This window comes from Notolabrus celidotus, chromosome 9 (assembly GCF_009762535.1).
Source record: "Notolabrus celidotus isolate fNotCel1 chromosome 9, fNotCel1.pri, whole genome shotgun sequence".
Classification (NCBI taxonomy): Eukaryota; Metazoa; Chordata; class Actinopteri; order Labriformes; family Labridae; genus Notolabrus; species Notolabrus celidotus.
In genome coordinates this window covers 37,764,194-37,781,774 of record NC_048280.1, presented here as the reverse complement: position 1 = coordinate 37,781,774, position 17,581 = coordinate 37,764,194, and the positions used below count along the sequence as shown (strand labels likewise).

General features: G+C 41.7%; 1 protein-coding gene across 1 annotated transcript in view; it reads right to left on the bottom strand.

Annotated features, from left to right (window-relative positions):
- The window catches only part of loxl2b (lysyl oxidase-like 2b), a 76,857-nt gene that overhangs the window by 38,316 nt on the left and 20,960 nt on the right, over nucleotides 1-17,581 (bottom strand). Inside the window, exon 4 of the mRNA XM_034692810.1 lies at nucleotides 4,224-4,435. Coding sequence (XP_034548701.1) covers nucleotides 4,224-4,435 — 212 coding nt within the window. The remainder of the gene's footprint in view (nucleotides 1-4,223; nucleotides 4,436-17,581) is intronic.

Sequence of the window (17,581 nt, the reverse complement as noted above, 5' to 3'; positions counted from 1 at the left end):
ATAATAATAGTTTTAACAATGTGGGCCAAAAATGCTGGACTCATGTTGTCCCCACCCCCCACTAGCCCGAGATGTACCTCCAGTTCATATTGGCCATGGTAATTCTACAATGCTTTGCGTACCCAGTTATAAACAAGCACAGATGACGGCGTCTCCTAACTCAACCCGGTCTGGAAGTATTCTGTATTTAAAAATTGTGTTTTAGTCGTATCAACAACAAATGCAGGTATTTGAGCGTTCGCCTGCTGGGAGGATGGTGCTAGCTCTGCTAATGTTAGCCACACTCAGCAGTAAGACGTTGCTCACCTGCAGACTCTGTGGCTCTGTGTGGCAGGTTAAACATGTTGTTCTATATGCTCCCTTTGTTCCTACCTTTAGACTTCTGGACAGAGTTTAGATGTCAGTGTCAAAGGTTAAATGAGGGATGAATAAAAACACATAGACTTTGAATAGTTTAAAGCAGGGGTTCCTGAACTTTTCAGCCTGCGACCCCCAAAATATAGGTGCCAAAGACTCGCGACCCCCACTGTCCCTCAAAGTGATTTAGCTGGTCTGCAGAAAATGACCCTACCTATATGAGCATGTGTCTGTGTTTCCTGTGCTGTTATGAATGAACCTGCTGCTACTGATGCTTTTGATAATTCACTGTTCACTAACCCTAAACTTAGGAGTCATCTGGGAACAAAGAAAGGCAGAAAACTCATTACACTTTATATTTTCAAGGTTTTATTTTAGCTACTGTTTTTGTCAATATTCTTTCCTATGACGGGTAAAATGTACTATTTTTAGATAACTTAAAACCAGGGGGCCCTGGCCCTCAACTTTGGGAACCCCTGGTTTAAAGGGTTAAAACGTTGCAGAAGTTGAATTATGTTACAATGTCATTTAGCAGACGCTTTTATCCAAAGCGACGTACATACGAGAACAAGAACAACACAAGCAAAGATCTAGACAAGAGGAAACAAGATCAGTAAGAGTAACAAAGTGCTTCAAGTCCATTTGGGTGCAGGTACTGCCAAGCAGTGTAAAGGCAATGAACAAAAATAAGTAAGGATTTTTTATTATTTTTTTTTTTTTTCAAAATAAGGAACATCTACAATGAAGCAACCAAACAATCATCATCAACAATTAACATTACCACAATAATGACCAAAGTACCAAGTGCTGGGTCCCTCAAGACCTGAACACAGATTCCCAGAGTAGAGCAGGACAGTGTGAGTCAACTGTCGCTGGAAGACATGATCTGCCACTGGGGACAACAGTAGAGAACAGTCTAGCTAAGTGCATAGTGCTTCCTAAAGAGCTGGGTCTTTAGCTGTCTTTTGAAAGTAGAGAGGGACTCTGCAGATCGAAAGGAGTTGACCAATTCATTCCACCATTTAGGGGCAACAGAAGAGAAGAGTCCAGCTAGTGATTTGGATTTTGAGGCCTTGTGTGCTGGAAGCACTAGGCGCTTTTCAGAGGCTGAGCGTAGCGGGCGAGAAGGGCAGTAGACCTGGATGAGGGGTTCCAGGTAAACTGGAGCGGTTTTGGTTACTGCTTTGTAAGTCATGATTAGAGTTTTGTATCTGATGCGAGCTGCAACTGGAAGCCAGTGTAGCGAAATGAGCAGGGGAGTGACATGAGCTGTCTTAGGCTGGTTGAAGACCAGACGTGCTGCTGCGTTCTGGATCATTTGCAGAGGTTTAACTGTGAATGCAGGGAGGCCTGCCAGTAGAGAGTTGCAGTAGTCAATGCGTGACATTACAAGAATTATGTTGCATGAAAATGAAAATCTACATCTTAGAAAAACTCAGAACAGAGAACCCTGAATCCATCACTATTACTTTGCATGAACACATATTCAACAAACTTATATTCTTGAAGTGACTCCAGATTAAGCTGAGCCAAAAGAAGGACCAGCTCAGGAGCAGACTAAGGATTATAAAAGTGCTGTAGGTTACAGAATGACAGCCTGTGTAAATGCAGGTTTCAGCGGGCTGAAGCTGGAGCAGACTGACACGTGTATGGAAAGTTATAAAAACCATCATGCAGTGCTGTGGTTCCTTCGCAGAGGAAACCTCCTGCGCAGTTTCTGACAGTAAATCCAAGGTTGGGTTGAGCCATGAATAACCTGAGGTCATTTGGCTGCAAGTTTCCATGTTTGAGTAAGATTGAGAGCCCTCAGCAGTTTCTGACTCTTACACCATCACATAGAATTTCAAAATATAAAGTGTAATCAAGCTTCAACAAAAATCTAAGTGAAAATAAACATCCATCACTCTGAAAAAACTGTGTTCAAAAACAGCTTCTTTTACAGATCAGAGCATTTCTCAGGACGGTGTGGGCGTGGCCTAACTCTTTGATTGACAGGTCAAGAGAGAGTTCACAGCCTGCATGTTTGAGCCGTCTGACTCTGAATCTAAAGACATCAAAACTCCAGAATCTGAAAATTATTCCTTTGAAATGGTCCCAGTGACAGAAGAATCCATCACCATGGAACGCTAACACTGGGACAATTTTTAAAAACTGTAAATCATTTAAATCAATAAAATCATCTTTAATCAATGTTTTTACCAACGTGTTTTTATTTTAAGGTAGTAGCCTGGTAATAAGTGGATGTCAGAGGTCTAGTCTACAGTCATGGTTCCAGTCTGATTATGCAGTGGGTTACTTTCAGACCTCATAGTGTAAATCCTGTTGCCTTATTGAATTGAGACGATCTCTCATACATACAGGGCTGAGCCAAGGGGTCTGCTGATGTTGTGGATAATTAGCTTTAAGACAGGTAAATGCTAAATGTACATCAATATCTCTTCTCTTTCTCAGCACTCAAAGCTCCTCAGTTGGGATTCTTTGTCCCATAACAACCTGCTAACCATCCATTATCTCTTACATAATAGGATGTACATGTGACTATAAATATCATAGGTAGAACGTCTCTGTTGATTCGGGCTCCCAGAGGCTTTAAGAGCTTACGTGTTCCAACAAATGAACATGTACTCCTCTTTGCTTCATATCTGCCTTTGGGCGATGGTTGATGAATAACGACAGATGAACACTGAGTGTAATCAGACCTTTGAGCACTTTCAACATTTTCATTACACCGTATGACCACTGGAAGGGTTGTGTTGTATCCTTTGCTGTGAAGTGAACCTGTATTATTGTAAAACAAGTCTGTTCTGAACAAGACAACCTAATGAACAGAAGCTTATAATCAATACAAATATTAAATGTCTGAACTTAAGCATCATCTTAATAGCTTTAGTCATATACAGTGCCATGATGCTACAGCAGGCTGTGGTTAAAATGAGGAAAAGTTATGCTGACTATACTTACGTACTGTAGGGATGTTCTGATCGGCTTTTTTGGGCACAAATCCAATTTTCAAAAAATATTGAGTATCTGCCTGGACCTTGTCCCAGTCTGATACTGGTACTGGCCTTGAGGATAGTGCTGCATACTTTTTTTTGTTGTTGTTGTTTGCAGGAAGAACTAAAGTAAACAATTGCACTAAAAGATGTCCTCATCTTATCCAATTACTAAGTCCAGTCATCAAAACAGTGAAACAGCTCAGTTTAACTTAAATTCTCAGTCACAGAAATAAACCACAGATTCACTTATTGTTGCATCATAATAAAAACAAGTAGAAATGAATAGAAACCTGCCTGTTGCAGATACTTCAGGGGCTTTTGGACTGTGATTGGTGATTTAGACAGAATAACTCAGAACTGTGGACATTCACCAGAGGACACTGAATTTAACTTTAACGTGAGACAGGATGTTTTTAAAAAGCTGATGACAGCAAGAAGATGACTCTACCATCAGAGAGGGAATGTAGTGTGAATGGGTGAATGTGACAAGTAGAGTAAAAGAGCTTTGAGTGCTGAGAAAGAAAAGAGATATTGAAGTTCATTTAGCATTTACCCGTCTGAAAAGCTAATTATCCACAACATCAGCAGACCCCTTGGGGTATGGGAGATCGTCTCAATTCAATAAGGAAACGGGTTTTACACTATGAGGTCTGAAAGTAATCCACTACATAGTCAGACAGGGACCATGACAGTGGACTAGACCTCTGACATCCACGTCTGGGACAGAAACGAAGATTTCAGAATAGAGAAGAAAGTGAACAATGTATTTTTCCTTCAAAGAAAGGTAGTCTGTAAAAGCTGCCACATGTGGAGCAGACCTTAGCTCTCTAAGTCACTCAGGGCCACACATACAGTATGTGGGTTACTCACTTGTAGACTCTAGCGTTGTACTTTCTTTCTCCAGGGAAGCCAAACATGCCGCAGATGACTCTACTACTGAGCTGCGTCCACTCAGTGTCACAGATCTGCTTCCATTTACCACCGTCCTTGACCTCCACATAACCCTCCGTGACAGGGATTCGCTTACGATACGATGACAGGATGGCTCGTATCCGCACGTCTTCAACTTGAATATCAAGATTCTGTGGAGAAGAGGAAGAGAGATGAGAGCTGAGGAACTGAAAGCCTGTCGTCATTACACAGGTCACAAAAGGAAACCTATTTCTGTTTATCAATCAATCAATCAATCAATCAATCAATCAATCAATCAATCAATCAATCAATCAATCAATCAATCAATCAATCAGACTTTATTGGTAAAGCACTTTTCATACAATGTAAATATGTAAGGGTTTGGATCCCTCTTCTTTCTCTGGTAAACAGCCTCAGTGTTAATGCAGCTAGTGACTTGAATACTATAGCTCTTTCAGTGATTCTGATCATGTGGCCCTTTTGCTCCCAAACGGCTCTTCAGAGTACCATTTGGCAAAGACGTTTCAACATGCCTTTAAAATCCTTTTGAACTCAAAAAGCCGTGATCGCAGAGATCGGCCGGTGTTTTGGTTTAAACAGCGACCCTGTTAACTGGAGACTTTCAGCCGGATACATCCCTCATAAACGTCTTTAGACCATCATTAAATATCTGATGAGGATATTTTGAAATCTTAATAAAAACTAAACTAGTTTGCATTCCCGGGAACTCCCTCTGTGTTTCAACAGCTGTGTAAACTCCACAAACACTGATACGTTCAGCGGAAGGTCTCCAGTTTACAGGGTCACTTTTAAAACCGGAACACCGGGAGGAGAGACGCATTCACGGTGGGCTGAGAGAAGACTACTGTTACAAGCTGCTGAATCAAGAGAATCACAGCTTCTTCTTTTGAAAAGTACACACACATACAAAAAAGATAGAACAAATAAAAACTAATGAAAGAAAGAGAAATCAAGAGAATCACAGATGTGTGTGATGTCATTGTGGACGGAGGGAGGAATAAAAACACTGCGGTTAATCTACCAATCAGACACGTTCAGCATTGCAGGCCCCGCCCCCCGAAAGTCCCGGGACCTTTGAAAAGTACTTTCCCCCTAGCAGGGGCTTTTCAGGGGGGAGATTATCTACCCCTGAACTAAATTTAGACCCGGGGTCCACCGGTCAAAGGTCGCTCTGTTTGAAAAACTCCTTAAGAACTCCTAATAACCTTCACAACTCTGGACCATGCAGGCTGAGAAGACAGATGTTTTGCTTGTCCTGTTTTTTCATCCACTGCATGTTAGGACAGGTCAAATATAAAAGGCCTGAACTCCTCTTACACTCAGGACATCAGTCTTTGTTTTAATCCATCATATCTTTAGTCCCCCTCAGCTTTCTGACCTCAGCTCATTCTTTACCTCAAGCAGCAGCCTTTGGCTTACCACCTTGTTGTGACCAGTACATCGCCCACCTCAGCATAGATGCTGACTGTTACCACGTGCTCTATTCATGCAATGAAGTAAATGGTAAATGGACTTCTATATCTCTTTTCTTCCTGAGCAATCAAAGCTCTTTTACTCTACTTCTCACAATCACCCATTCACACCACATTCACTCACTAATGTAGAGGCTGCTATAGTAAGGGACCACCAGTGTTAATCTCATTCATTCACATTCACACAACAGAGGGAACTGTAGTTTTGAGCACTTCTGCATTAGCGTCAACACCAAAGGTTCACCACTTGGTCCTTGCATGTTTGCTGAAGAAGCAGGATTTGGATTGGCTTCTGCTCTTTAAGTGTACACTGATCAACACGTGTGTAAATGTTCCATGTTGAGGTGTAATCCAGCTTTCAGAAAGTCATCTGCAAACTCTCTTTTCTCCACACAAGAAGCACACGTGTATGGTTTCTGTGCGCCCGTGCAGAGCAGGGGGCCTCTCCTGAGTCTTTGCTTGTCTAAGAGGAAAAGACGTGCAGATGGGAAAGTCATTAATGGGATGTATGGTTCAGAAGAGGCGAGGGGGCCTCCATCTGTTGCAAGTCAGCAATGATTCACCGAGACTGGCGGGTGGAGTGTAGACGCCTGTAAGCTAGTTCAGGCAGGAAACTCGAGCTTGACTCGTGTGCATGTTTTAACCCCAGCCTTTAAATGTAGAGCCTCACTTGTGTGCATTTCTGGGAATCAAGATATCTGAACTTTCTCCTTCTTCAGTTTCAACATGATCTTACTGCTCTGACGTCTCTGAACTTCTCTTGATGTTAGAAGAGATTATTTTCAATGATTCCCCCTGTATTCAGCTCCAGCTGATGTAAAGTGATTCCTCTTCCCCACCAGATCAACAGGAAGTGATCCCTTCAAAACAAACCATGCCAAACTAACAGAACTTCAGGATCAGTCTGAACACAGAACATTCTCTCTGCTCTTAAAACTACAAACAGTGAGATCATGTCACTAACCATCCTCGGCTATGAGGGATAACCTCTGTTTCTCAGCTGTTAGAGGGCTCTCTGCTGTGACACCCGTCATGAAAAATGCCACTAATAAAACCTCCACCTTCTTATTATTCAGTTTAGAGGTTTAATCCAGTCTGTTCCCTACAGGCAGGTTAGACCTGGGTCAGACTATCTTTTCATCAGGCTTCCTTTGCCACGTCAGTCTGATTACGTCCTCCTTCATTCTGAAACTAAGGAATCTGACAAGGATCTGTCTGGGCTGCACGCTTGCTGGGAACGTGTCTGATTGGTAGATTAACCTCAGGGTTTTTAATCAGCCCGCCGTCCACAATAACATCACACACATCTGTGATTCACTTGATTTCTCTTTCTTTCATTAGTTTTTATTTGTTCTATCTTTTTTGTATGTGTGTGTACTTTTCAAAAGAAGAAGCTGTGATTCTCTTGATTTAGCAGCTTGTAACAGTAGTCTTCTCTCAGCACACCGTGAATGCGTCTCTCCCGGTGTTACGGTTTTAAAAGTGACCCTGTAAACTGGAGACCTTCAGCTGAACGTGTCAGTGTTTTTGGAGTTTACACAGCTGTTGAAACACAGAGGGAGTTCCTGGGAATGCAAACTAGTTTAGTTTTTATTAAGATTTCAAAATATCCTCATCAGATATTTAATGATGGTCTAAAGACGTTTATGAGGGATGCATCCGGCTGAAAGTCTCCAGTTAACAGGGTCGCTGTTTAAACCAAAACACCGGCCGATCTCTGCCACGGCTTTTTGAGTTCAAAAAGATTTTAAAGCTGTGTTGAAACGTCTTTGCTACTCGCGCTTATCTCCTCTCACGTGTTGATTCAGTGAATCCATCTGTGATGAAATATAGCACCATCTAAAACAGACCAGCTGAGTCTCTTCATGCTAACAGGCTAACTGTTGTGTTGCTCATAATGATACCTGCCTGTCCGTCTGCTTCTATGGTGTCATCTGTGATGAATGGCATTCCTCTTTGTTTTACTGCCCTCTACTGGTCTGGTGGTGTAGTGCGTTTACTTTTATTTTCTCCATACATCACTGGCCTGATTTGCACAATTTACCCGGGAATTCAGCCCGCAGTCGAACCACAATGGGGGCACAGGAACCTTTTAATTCAGGGTAAAGTACCTCTGGGGGCTAAAAGACCCCGGAACTCTTTGTCGAAATGCACCAACTTGTTCATAAAATCCAGTTTTCAATGAATCAGCAGTGAAAAATAAAGCAAATATATATCATTAGTTTGTGAAAAGAAAAGAGTCTTCACTGTGAACAGGATCAGCCTCTTCTTTTAAACCCTTGTATGCACTGAACTCTTCTTCTCCTAAAAATTCAACCAAGAGGTCAGTTTCCTTTGAGCTGCACAGTATGAGTCTCTGAACACAGGAGAACTCAAATGGACTGAAGGGGAGTTTTCAGGTTCTTTTGAAGTGGGGTTGTATGAGTTACATGTCACTAGTGATTGTTCTAGCCACAGTGGACGCCGCTAAGCTCGGCCCTTTAATGAGACACTTCAGGGAGAAACAGCACGCAAGCTAGGCTACAGTTTCAGAAGACCGGTCCGAGTCTGCCACGTGACTAAGCTAATTTAGAGAGGCACTAATCTCATCTGGGTGGGTACTTAGCTCTGGTATCCAAGCCCGCCCTCTACATGCCAGCTCCCACTGACCATCAGATCCACAAGCAGAGCCTCTTTATAGCGCAACCTGTTGGGCACTGCCAGATTCACTGGACCCAGGCTCCTTACACGCAAACTTCAGGTAGTGACAACACCGCTGTTACCTGCCACGCCACCTGACCTCTAATGGCCTCCAAAACCCAGTACACAGAAAATTCTGCAGTAAACATCAGTGAGGGCTCCCCCCTCTCATTTGTTGGATCATGGATCAAAGCCGTGCCTGCGTCATAGTTGACAGTGATGACCTCAGTACATGAGGGAGCATGGATCATGGAGCAATGTGAGGGCAGGCCAGCGGGGGACAGGGGAGGGGGGACAGTACGGGAAAGCTGGGCCTTGTGTGAGTGCTCCCTAAGAGGACAGAGGAGACAAAGCCAACAAGAGGCCTGTTTGGGCCTGATCTGAACCCCATCGGGTTAGGCTGGACCCCATACCTCTCCCTACAGACCCACTCTACAGTCTACTTTCACCTCCCCTCGTCTTTCCTGCCGGAGTCAGGGGCTTCCATTGACCCCTCTGCTTATCTGAACTCGTATTGGAGATAACCAGAGTGGACTCTGTTTGGACACTAGTTCAGGAAATCCTCCCTCGGTTCACACAGGGGTGTCGGCCAGAACACCACTTCAGGCTGAATCCTCAAGAATGTGAACTAAAGGGAGTTGTTTGAGCGGCTGTTTACTGTGCTCTCATTCACAGTCACACACACACAGAAGGCAGCGGCCCTGCAGGACCGCGGGGGATCGGGTCAGACCGAAATGTATCATCCTACATCTACACTGCGTGCACAATTATTAGGTAAGTTGCATTTTTGTGAATATTTTAAAAACTATGTCAACAGTGGTTTTCAAATTTGTCAAGAAGTCAGATAGTGAATATATTTCTTCATCTGTGTGGTTAAAATGATGCTTTTCAAAGTACGTTGGCTGTATTCTTAAATAAATGCAGAATCTGCAGAAATGAGTGTGACAAATTATTATGCAAGTTGGTGATAAGAGCATATAACTTGTGAAAATTAAGAACTAGGCACCATTTTAAACATTCTATTGATTGAAAATAATAATATTTACTACAACTGTATTCAAACTTCAACAAAAACAACAGTTTTCTTTACATTTGTGTACAAAATGAAACTGTTAAAGTCTTTAAAACATTTCAAATATATAGTGTTTCTCTAATGTCCAATATAACCTCCTTTTCTTTCAGTGAGGGTCAGAGGTCACTGTAAACTGATTTAGTTTCTGATGACTTCTCTGCTGACTGTGAGCTGTACCTTGTATGTCTTTCCAAAGATGCTCTTTTGAGCTGTATTTCTTCCAATACTGTAAATTATCTTCTTTATTATTGACCACAAGTTCTCAGTCGGGTTGGGATCAGGTGAGCAGCCAGGCCAGTTCATGAGGCGATCCTCTTTAAAGCCCTGAGATGCCATCCTGTCCTGGGAATAACGTGAGGCATGTGACGGTGCATTGTGCTCATGCATGAACACTAGCATCTTTTTCACTTTAGCTGAATGTCTTTTCCTCCATGCAGGAAAATACAAAAGAGGATCGCCTCATGAACTGGCCTGCTCACCTGATCCCAACCTGACTGAGAACTTGTGGTCAATACAGAAGAAGATAATTTACAGTTATGGCAAGAAATACAGCTCAAAGAGCATCTTTTGAAAGACATACAAGGTACAGCTCACAGAGTCATCAGAGAAGTCATCAGAAACCTCGCTAAATCAGTTTACAGTGACCTCTGACCCTCACTGAAAGAAAAGGAGCTTATATTGGACATTAGAGAAACACTTTAGATTTGAAATGTTTCAAAGACATTAACAGTTTTATTTTGTAACAAATGTAAAGAAAACAGTTGTTTTTGTTGAAGTTTGAATACAGTTTTAGTAAATATTATTATTTTCAATCAACAGAACGTTTAAAATGGTGCCTAGTTTTTAATTTTCACGTTATTTGCTCTTATCACCAACTTGTACAATAATAATTTGTCACACTCATTTCTGCAGGTTCTGCATTTATTTAAAAATACAGCCAATGTAATTTGAAAAGCATCATTTTAACCACACAGTTGAAGAAATATATTCACTATCTGACTTCTTGACAAATTTGAAAACCACTGTTGATATAGTTTTTAAAATATTCACAAAAATGCAACTTACCTAATAATTGTGCACGCAGTGTATATGCAGCGTAACAAAGTTAGCGAACCTCAACTTCACACCTAATATTAGAACAGGTAGAGCCATGAACTTCTACTTCACTACTGTGTCAGCTGAGGACAGTGACAGAGCCGGTCTATGTCCGGTCCACATGATGTCACTCACTCACAGTCGTTCACCGAGCGGCAACCTCCGCTCTTAAAATATGAAGCCAATGCGGAAGCGTTAAAAAGTGCAGTTCATGGAGCGTCCACTAGAGGCTGGCTGCAGAAACACCGGAAACCACATACACACCCATTCAAAGAAGACGATCTTTACAGCAGAAATAAACATGTTTACAGACTGGTTCCAAAAACAGTTCAGGTCTGAGTAGCTCATTTCTCTATCAGCTCACACTGTACGGGGGGTGAATTTATTATAACTAGTTATTTTGAAGCTATTGAGATTAAGAGTTTTGCCCAAATAAGGGCGTGGTTGACTTGATTTACAGGCGGGAACGCTGCAGCTGCTGTCGCGTTCACACAAGACGTGAACGATCGCGCTATTCATGCGAATATATATGCGAGAATGTTTAGTATTTACTCGCTCTATTCACGCCACAAAATCGTGTGTACATGAGAGGGAGGGGGGATATCAACGCCACACCAGCCCCATGTCATCAAACAAGGTGGAGCTCGCTAACATAGAATTGGAAAGCCGTTTTTTTTTTTTTTGGCCCACCTAGGTGTGCACGCCCTCTTTTATAGAACATGATATTAGCTGCCAATAAAAGATAGGCCAGAGTTCTAAGAGGGATGGTGATGGTTGCATGCACACAGTCACAAGCACAGAAGAAAAAGGTTTTCTTTCTTTTCTTTAGCTGCAAGAATAAATTGCATGAATATTTGACAGTTTGTGACAAACATGACACAAACCAGAAATATATATGCAGACAAGAGGAATAGAGAAAAAAAAAAAGAGAAAAAAAAAGAAAAAGAAAAAAAAAAAAGAAAAAAAAAGGAAAGCCGGTTATGCTAAAAGGGGCGGAGCTAACTTCCTACTACAAGTGATAGCTGGATTCAAAGTGACAGACAAAGTTTTTCACAACTCAGCAGATGATCCTCCTCCCTCTCTGTCCTCACAGTGAGCTCCTGTTTATTACTGATCCCATAAAAACAGGTAGAGTCACAGAGTTTGGGGAAGCTGCACAGAGATAAAAAAAACAAACTGTCCCATATATTCCAGATGAACGAATCTCCGCTGGTCTAGACATCACACAACACGTCACCGGGCGAATCTATCGCAGCGCCATGGATTTTCAATATGCGTACAGATAGCGCCATTCGCATCGCCAGACCACTACTCGCGTCTATTCACGTCTTTATTTTGACTTTACGTGTAATTCATTCGCGCAAATGATTTTATTCACGTTTGGGGTGAACACCCCATTAGCGAGGAGGCTAAAGGCCCGCCTCTTTACCTCACGCTAGCTCAACAGATGTTAGGTTGAGTTCAGCATTACCAATATTGCTGCTGCTGATGATCAGCTTCAAAACAGAGCTCAGGAACAGATGGGTGACGTCACACAGACTACATCCATTTATTATACTGACTATGTCTGTCACCAGCTGGGGATGCCCCTCCCACATGGAAAGAAACAGCACCACATTAATCTAGTAGTGTTTGCACATTGCAGGCCTCCTCTATCGCTCCTCTCTCCTTTCTGCTGACTGGTTAACTATTACACTATTACACTATGTCGGGCCTCAGGTGAGAGAGATCTGAAGCATCAGGAAGAGAGAGAAGGTTGGAAAAACTTCGATTTTATGTGATACTACAAATATTTCAAGCTACAAGTCCAACATAGAAAATACTTTTTAGTGCACAATGACAACTCCAAATGCTCTTTCCTTTCAAACATATTGAATCCACGATGCATATATAATGTAAATGGCAAATTTTTTAGGTAGTTCAGTAACCAAAAAGGCCACAAATACAAAAGTAAGTCAGTGCAATTTTCCTTGCGCTGAGTAAGAAACAACTAAGACAGAACAAATTAGGAATTAGCGTCAAGGGAAGATACTGATACTCAGTAATGGCCTCAATTTGGATTATTCAGGCATCTCATACATGTGTATGAACAACTTTTTCGATTGTGAGGCGACACCAGCAAGAGTCAGCTTAATTTTCTCTTATCAATGAAATCAAAATCTGCTCCAAGGCCACACTGCGAACATTGCAGGCCTCCTCTATCGCTCCTCTCTCCTTTCTGCTGACTGGTTAACTATTACACTATTACACTATGTCGGGCCTCAGGTGAGAGAGATCTGAAGCATCAGGAAGAGAGAGAAGGTTGGAAAAACAGAAAAACTGCAGTTGAAAATAAAATACATAGGTATGCAAACGAAGAAGATAAACACAAAGAGAAAAGAACGTCTTCTGCTCCCCAGAGTGGAGTGATACCTGTTCCAGCATGAAGAGAGAAGATTTGTCAGAACAAGAGAGAGAGAGAGGGAGAGAGAGCAAGGCATCATGTAATATGTCCCAAAGGCATTCAGTATCTGGTCCAAAGATCTTCTTCAATGAGATCCTGAAGGATGCGTTAGCTTGCAGCTGTTTTAGAGTTGAAAGAGAGTGTCATGTCTGTTTAAAGACCCTGACCACTGAAGAGTAGGAGCCCTGCCGTGTCTTTGTATCATTCACAAGGTCTCTTTGGATGCTTCAGGTTTGTTGTGCTGGGCCCGTCTGCACGTCCAGCCATTACACAAACGGGACCATTAGTCTTAACGTACCATTATAGAATGGCCCATTCGGCCGTAGCGTTAGCCGCATGCACGACTGCAAATAATTGGCCAATTCACTAATTGCGCCATGAAAGTGAGGCTGGTGCAAAACATCATATGTCCAGGGAACCTCCTGGAAAACCCCTATCCAACAAATTCAAACTGTGCATGCCTACTACACGTAAACAACAATAAACATGGTGAGCGGTCCCGCTGTGACTGAGAGAAGATCAAGAAGAAACAATGTTTCAGAGGAAGAAGAAATGGACATTTGATTAGAAGAATATAGAATAAACAAACATCTGTTATCAGCAAGTCAATCCTCAAAGAGAACAAACAAGGAGAAAGGGAAAGTTTAGCTGAAGATTTTGAACCGGGTAAATGCGTGTGGTGTTTCTGAGCACGCTCAGTAGAAGACCTACAAAATAAAATCAGCAACATGAAAGCGGCTTTGAGCAACAAGCACCGGCACCAACGTGGTCCAAGTGGAGGACCACCTGTCCCCCCATTGAAGGATGAGGACTTGTTAACAGAGTTGTTTGGTATGGATTCACTTCAGGGTGTTGCTGGTAGGTTACCTAAGAATGATGTTGTGTCTCCTAAATCTAAATCTGCTGTATATTTCACATCGTCATACTTCTCCAAAGAATTAATTTGATCCCTAAATATCTGTTGTCTTCTCATATTTGGTCTTAAACTGTAACACATAAGCACGATGTCCTCCATCCTTTAAACAGCCTAACAGGTGAGGTAATCCTGCCGTTAGCACCATTTTTCACCATTAGTACAAACGGCCTGTTTTCATCACCAATGGCTGGATGTGCATACAGACCCAGATCTCTTCTTGTGAAGGGGGGGGGGGGGGGGGGTCATGGATCAAAAATGAGCTTGATCAATATGGAAACTGTACTCTTCCTTTTATCCTCTCCTGTTTATTCCTGGTATCACTTGGTTTTAGCCGACAGGCCTGCACACTGAAGGAGAAGGATCCTCCTCAACTAGTGGAACTCAACATGCTGAGCCACAGCTAACGATGGCCCTGATGAAGACCTGAGACAGGTTGCAACCAGGCGGCAACCTAAAGCCGCATGAAAAGAAGCCAATGTGGAAGTGTTAAGAACTGCAGTTCATCGAGGATCCACTTGAGTCTGGCTCCAGAAGTACCAGAAACCACATACACACCTATTCAAAGAGACAACCTCTACAGCAGAAATCAACATGTTTACAGCCTGGTTCAAAAAACAGTTTAGGTCTGAAGAGCTCATTTCTCTATCAGCACACACTGTATGGGGTGAGTTTATTATACCTCTGTATCTTTGAAGATATTGAGATTATGAGTTTTGCCCAAATAAGGGCATGTCTGACTTGATTGACAGCTTGGCACACTGTAGCTGTTAGCGAGGAGGCTAAAGGCCCACCTCTTTACCTCACACTAGCTCCACAGAAGTTAGGTTGAGTTCAGAAACAGATGGGTGACGTCACGGAGACTACAGTACGTCCATTTATCATACAGACTATGGTTGCAACACATTGACTATTTTAAGAGATGTTCCATGTTAAATGAAGGCGTTATAATTGAAGAGTACTACAGAGTGAATCTGAGTTATGCTCTTTTGAAGGACAGCTACAGTTCTTAGGTTTTTCATGAAGCTTACTTTTCACCCATGCAACCACACCTTCTCTTCGTGTCATTACACTCCTGTTTTTATCTATTTATTGTTATATATTTTATTCTATTTATTTATTGTTATTTACAAATGTTTCATTTATTTTCTGCTATTGTTATTATTACACTTTTTTTTTACCTTTATTTGTCATTTTCCTGTCTGTTTTACAACCTTCCGGGTGTGGATGGTTTGGGGAATGTTGGGGATGCACATGTTTGTGTTTATACGTTACTGTTTATCTGTTCAAAAGTAAGAAAAAATTATAAATAAAGCTACTTAAAAAAAAAGGGGGAAATGACAAATAACACATTATAATGAAACTGCTCTTTGTGCCTCAGATAGTCTCTGAAGTACAAGTGTGGTGTAAACTTATCTGATATTGATGCACTAATCATACTAAATGTCCTTGATACATAACTGATTCATCCACCCAATCACAACGAGCCTTTCAAAATATTTCATCATCTACATGTAAAGTTCACATGGCTGCTATGTAAGAGAGTAATCACTTGTTTACTCTTTAGACAACTCATATGAACATTGACTCATTTCAAGGAACCTCCGCTAATGCATCAGTGAAATATGACTGAACAGGGATGTAAGGATATATCACAAGACGATATCTGCATTTCACTCCGCTTGTTCAGCATCATGAAGTCTCTTGCACTGCTCTCTCATCACTCACTGAGTGGAGTGTAACAGACATGGAGGCAGCAGGTGAAGACCGAGCAGGTCAGGATGCACCTTTGAGTTTACAGTCTGAGGTACGGCAGCATTTTGTCTTTCCCTGATATTCCTGAAGAACAACATGTCAATTCACAGCCAAGAGCATCAGCTGCTCTTTAGTTTATTTAAAGAGATTGACCTGATTTGTTTTCATATTTCATACTTTCATTTAGGAATCGTTCACTTTCCATTTCTCTATAATTGTTCTGAAATTTTCCAATAAGGTATTTCTTTTTTTTTTTTTTTTTTTAAAGTTATATTTTTGGCCTTTTTGCCTTTATTATATAGGACAGGTGGAGAGAGACAGGAAATGTGGGGAGTAGAGAGTGGGGGAAGACATGCAGGAAATGGTCGACCGGCCGGGAATCGAACCGGCGACCCCTGCGACGAGGACTGTAGCCTCTATATGTGGGGCGCCTAGACCGCTAGGCCACCAGCGCCCCACAATAAGGTATTTCTGTACGGTGATTTTGAGTTTTTGTGCAAGGTGCTGAAAAAAAAAAGTGTGCAGTGGTTTTATTTGAGTTACAACACACCTTCAAAATGAAAAAGGATGACTTTGTTTACAAAGAAATATAAGAGAACAAATATATCCCAACTGTCCATATCTGAGGACTGAATTAAAATAATAGTTATTTACATTTTGAGTTCAATCCAGTTTTCTTGAAAGTTAGAGAATCGTGAGTGAATCGTAACATGAACCAAAATCGGGATTCGAATTGAATCGTGGGTTGAGTGTATCCTTACATCCCTACAACTGAAAGAAGAGAGACTGAATCTCTGTGGTGTAGGTTTATCCTGAAACAACAGTCATGGTAAGTTAAGTGGAAAACTACCGGGACAACGATTATTCCACTTCCATATTAAAGTCTGTAATCAGGCGAACAAAGAGAGAAGTGCCTGATTCATCTCATTCTGTCTACACTCATTTTTTTGTTCTGGATTAGTACTCTGAAAAAAGCTCAATGTGTGAAACTTTTACCCACTTGCTGAATGTAATATCACTACATATAACATTGTTTCTTATATCATGTAAGTAGTCATTTTAACCCTAGATTATATTCAAACACATACAGGTTATTTCAGGTTCAATGGTTTTATTCTAAAACAGTGAAAATCTGAGACGCAAGGTGTACATAAAAGGAGTTTTTCAACCGCAGGAACTTTACCCCTGAACTACGTGCGTTTTGAGCGGCTGACCAAGGGTCTCAATTTAGTTCAGTGGAAGATAATCTCCCCCCTAAAAAGCCCCTGCTAGGGGGGTAGTACTTTTCAAAGGTTCCGGGACTTTGGGGGGGCGGGGCCTGCAATGCTGAACATAGTTTTTTATTAAGATTTCAAAATGTCCTCATCAGATATTTAAAGACGTTTATGAGGGATGCATCTGGCTGAAAGTCTCCAGTTAACAGGGTCGCTGTTTAAACCAAAACACCGGTCGATCTCTGTCACGGCTTTTTGAGTTCAAAAGGATTTTAAAGCCGTGTTGAAACGTCTTTGCTACTCGCGCTTATCTCCTCTCACGTGTTGATTCAGTGAATCCATCTGTGATGAAATATAGCACCATCTAAAACAGACCAGCTGAGTCTCTTCATGCTAACAGGCTAACTGTTGTGTTGCTCATAGTGATACCTGCCTGTCCGTCTGCTTCTATGGTGTCATCAGTGATGAATGGCATTCAGTCGAAATGCAGACAACAATGGGGGCACAGGATCCTTTTAGTTCAGGGTGAAGTAGTTCTGGGGGCTAAAAGACCCTGGATCTTTTGGTCGAAATGCACCTAAAGATCCTAAAGAGAAACTTTATAAACGATCTGGTTTCTATGCTTCATGGTTTTATTTGTCTGACATTAAAA